This window comes from Rhopilema esculentum, chromosome 8 (genome assembly GCF_057945365.1).
Source record: "Rhopilema esculentum isolate cy_ngs chromosome 8, ASM5794536v1, whole genome shotgun sequence".
Taxonomy (NCBI): Eukaryota; Metazoa; Cnidaria; class Scyphozoa; order Rhizostomeae; family Rhizostomatidae; genus Rhopilema; species Rhopilema esculentum.
The window spans coordinates 11,921,487-11,926,116 of NC_142822.1; the positions used below are offsets into that span (position 1 = coordinate 11,921,487).

The following is a 4,630-nucleotide window of genomic DNA, read 5'->3' on the forward strand; positions in this document are numbered from 1 at the left end:
AGAAATCAGTGGTGGCGCCAGAGGGGGGGCAGGGGGGGCTACAGCCCCCCCGTCGGAGGAGGCTAGCCCCTCCGTCGGAAGATAAATTATGCTTGAATTTTTTTTGTCGGAGCGAATTTTTTAAGTTTTGGCGGAAATAGAAATTTCTAAAAGGACTGTTATCAGAATTCAGGAAGCTCATCCCAAAACAACTCATCGACACATCAATTTCATGGTAAATAATAATCTGTTATAAGAAGTTTGAATTGGTTGTTTAGATGTTCAGTACCAGGTGTTTTCCGCATGCTGTTAAATTTGATCTTATGTTATGGATAGTGCAGTTCGTCCAAATCTTGCTTGCTATAACCAACCTACAACATCGGAATATTTTTGTGCGATAGCGATATGGCAACAAATGTTACCCGTTTCAGTGTTAGATGTAGTATATGTAATGACGTATTTAACAATGATTACGCTGCCCGCCACACGAAGTCCAAGCACAAAGATTTGGCTGCAATGGGAAGGACTGCTCCTACGACGGCAATAGTTGAAACGGACTCGCAGCAGAGAAAAATAAAAACATTTTTTCAATCAAAAGGCGGTACTTTTCCAAAGAAACGAAAGGTTAATGATTTTGAAACTGAAAGAACAACAGAAGACCCCGAAGAACAAGAAGTTGAAATTTCGAAAATTCAAGACGAAGAGCAAATCGAACGTGGTATATGTTATACGTTTTAATATTTAAGTCCTTTTAATACGAGGAAAAACACTTAGCAAAGGGCTTCAGCCATAAAAACAATCAAACTCATTTACGTAGTAGCTAAGCCATTTTACCCCATCCCAACCATACATATTTGTAGTGTTTTGCTTCTACGTACACGTTTTTTTATTTATAAGAAACTTGACTCAAGCCCAGAGTACTAATAGTTTCCAAATTTCTTATTTTTTACTATTTTTAAGGGAAACCATCTATTACTATTTACGATAAATCCTTCTAGTTTTTTTTATAAACAAGTTCCTTATTAAGAAAAAAACGTGTATTTTTATAGGAAACCTAGCTCTCCAGAAATTAAAAGTTTCTTATTTTCGGACCTATATAATATGGGATTTCACTGCGACTGCGACATATTTAAACAAATATACCTGGCTATGACTGGATGAGGAATAAACCTTGTTAGACGTATAAATTTCTTCGTTTTATTTACAAATAAAAATAATTTTTTGGATGATTTTGATATTAAGAGTCACAAAAGATTGATTAGTAAAAATGCCTTTTTGTCCATCTCCCAGGAGATATTATAATCTTTTTCACACATGTAAAACAGGGTAGTAAATCATTTGTTTAAACTTCCAGGTACAACTTCTAGCTTGGACCCCGAAGTCACGAATGTAGATGCTGACAACTACGTCACCATTTCGGAAGCCGAACAGTCGATGTCGGACATTGTGGAAGCAGCAAATGAAAGCGACAGCAACGAGGATATCGAGGAAAATTTGGAACAGTTGGAACTCGAGTTGGAAGATGAAGTTGATCCTGCAGGATTATCAGCCGAAGGTATACTAACTAGCTATCAGATATAATCGTAACTCTCCATTAACCAGCGGCGTAGGGGGGTACTAAAAAGTGGAAGGGCGCGTGAAAAAAGGGCACCTTGGTATGTAATTAAGACGAAGGCAAACCCTGCTAGAAGGGCACGGGGGCATGCTCGCCCGGAAAAGTTTTGCATATAAGCAGCCACTTTGGCTCCCATAGCCTCTTTCGCACTAAAGCTCAAAGAAAAGTCTAAAACAATGAAAAGAGGCACTTCTCAGATATAAAATAGGGCACTGCCAAGAACTTAACAGGAAAAAAGTTTGCAAAGTGTGATGGATAATTTTTTTCGTTTTAGCACTTCAAGGAGATTCGAGAGGACCGCAACTTACACTATCCGTCGCTGGCCCCAAGGACATATCCTCAACCAAAGACGGCGGACCTGTGCAGCCTCGTAATATTTCCTTCCCTACACATTTGATTGGCAATCAGCATCGCGCATTCACACCTTTGCTGTATGAAAAGTATCCCTGGATTGAGTATTCGCAAATGGAGGATGCCATCTTCTGTTTCCACTGTCGTAATTTTTCAGAGAATCGGAAGGATCCAGCGTTTGTTAGTCAAGGCTTGCGCAATTGGAAAAGATGCTATGGCACCAAAGTGAATGATAACAAACTCTTGCAACATCAAACCAGCCATCTTCATGCCCAAAGTGTAGCTGCTAAAGCGCACTATGAAAACGTTAAGTCTGGAAATTTTCAGACCATTGCCACACTTCATGATGCCGCTTATTCGAAACTGGTTAAAGACAACAGGCATTACATGCGAGTGATTTGCGAAGTCCTGCTTCTCACTGCTCAGCGGAAGATTGCCCAACGTGAGACTGGAGGTTCATTTCGTGTTGCCGATATAAATAAAGAAGCTCTAGACTATGGACCTTCTTGTGGTAATTTTCTTGCGATACTTGGTCTTCTTGCAAGGCATGACCCAGTTGTTGCTGACAAAATCCGCACTGGCCCGAAAAATGCAAAGTATACTCACCACAGCGTACAGAATGCCATCTTAGACATTATGAAAGACATGGTTCTTGAGCAAATAAAAAGTGAGCTCAATAAGGCTCAGTATTTTACCGTCCTTTCAGATGAGTCTAAAGATAGAAGCAAAAAAGAGCAGCTTGTTGTTGCAGTCCGTTACTGCTACGAGAATGCCATACATGAGGAATTTATTGGCATTGCTGAGGCGCAAAGTTTAGATGCAGATGGTCTTTCAGACACAATAATTGAACGATTGCAACGCATCGAAGCCAACATGAAAGCATGCGTGGGGCAAGGCTACGATGGAGCTTCTGTTGTTTCTGGTCACCTGAATGGCGTTCAAAGGAAACTTCCTCTGAAAACCGGTGCTGAAATGGCTTACTACGTCCATTGCTTTTGTCATCGATTGAACCTTGTGATCGTCGATGTTGTGAAATCAATCCGTTGTGTGGCAGACATGATATCGCTATTCAGAAGCCTGCATTCTTTTCTGAGCAGCAGCACCGTTCATGTACGATGGGTAAAGGTCCAAGAGGATCACAAGGTTCATGTGATGGAAATTGGAAAAGTTTCTGACACGAGATGGTCTTGCCAGGCGAAGCAATTCAATGTTTTCTGGGAGCGGTTGGATATCTTGGTGGAAGTCCTGCAGGATGTGATTGACACAGATACGAACCCCGGTCGCAGAACAGAAGCTACTGGTTATCTTCTGCAGATTGACAGGAAATTTGTGAGATACCTGTTTGCCATCCGACACGTCTTGAACAAAGCCAAATTTGCGTCTGACATGTTGCAGAAACCCTCCAATGATTTGAGTCAAGCCATTGATCTCATTGCAACATTGAAAGATGAACTGGATGACTGTCAAAGCAGGGATAAGATTCAAGAGTTCTGGGATACTGCCGAAGAAGCAGCGGATCGCTTGGAATTGCCGGAAGAAAAAAGACCACCAAGAAAGAGGGCAACGCCTGCTTCTCTTCGAGAGTTTGTTGTGGAAGCATCTTCAGAGCCTCAAGTAGCAAGCGGGTTTGATGGCTACGTACAAAATGTCAAAGAAATACTAAACAGAACAACTGCAGAACTTTGCAAGCGGTTTGACGAAAAAAACATAAAGATCATGAAAGGCATAACTGCATTGGCCCCCAAGTCGAAAAGCTACTTGGACCCAACAACTCTTGTCAATTTTGCTGAGCTTTTTCAGTCTGAAATTGGTGCACTACGCAGTGAAATTGCCACATTTAAATATATGCTCTCAAGAAAAGAAGAAAAACACCGCCCAAGCACACTTCTGCAACTAGAGGCACACTTGGAAAAGCTAAATGAAGCTTTCTTTGAGCTGCACCGGCTTGTATCCATCGCATGCACTTTGCCAGTCTCTTCAGCCGAATGTGAACGCAGCTTCAGCTCTATGCGCCTCATCAAGAGTGATCTGCGCTCACTTATGAAGGACGAGCGTCTAGACAGTCTGATGATGCTAGGTATTCATCGTGCCCGTGGAAGTGCTCTTGACTTGGACTCAGTAGTAGACAGATTTAAGGCTAAGTTCCCGAAGAGTAGAATTGCTCTGTGAAACAATTTTGATTCTTGGACTTGAATTTTCGATATGTAGAAGTGCGTATTCCACCGCTTAGGTCTGTTCCTATAAAGTTACGTTGTGTTCCAGTTTTCCTTAAGTTCAGTTGGTTGCTTTTTATTTAAATTCATACTTTCCAAAGATAGGCCCTACTTGAATTGGCAACGTTTGATGAGTTGTAAAGATTTAGAGTAGTTTTAAGCTTATCTAGAGGCAGCTTTCAAAAAAAATTTCCAGGGACGCCGGAGAAGGGGGGCGCGGGGGGGCAAGCGCCCCTCCTGCCCTTTGCTAGGAGGGGCAAGGGAGGGGGCAAACGTGCCCTTAGTAATATGTCAAAAAACGTAGTAAAAAACACGATTACACCATTTTGATAGCATTTTTAGCCAATCTAATGGGTGTAGCCACCAAAATTTTCCCGGGGGAGTACCCCCGGACCCCCCGAATTTTCGGCTCGCAACGCTCGCCCTCGGTCTCCAGTACCCTTACAATTCCTTGTCGCCCCCTAGCCCTATC

General features: G+C 42.2%; 1 protein-coding gene across 1 annotated transcript; it reads left to right on the forward strand.

The window, feature by feature from the left end:
• LOC135681671 (zinc finger MYM-type protein 1-like) lies at positions 1 to 4,630 on the forward strand. The gene is made up of 3 exons (XM_089109875.1): positions 1 to 697; positions 1,334 to 1,534; positions 1,869 to 4,630. Exons 1-3 carry the CDS (start codon positions 385 to 387, stop codon positions 4,112 to 4,114), a joined length of 2,760 nt encoding a protein of 919 aa, XP_088966001.1. The 5' UTR covers positions 1 to 384; the 3' UTR covers positions 4,115 to 4,630.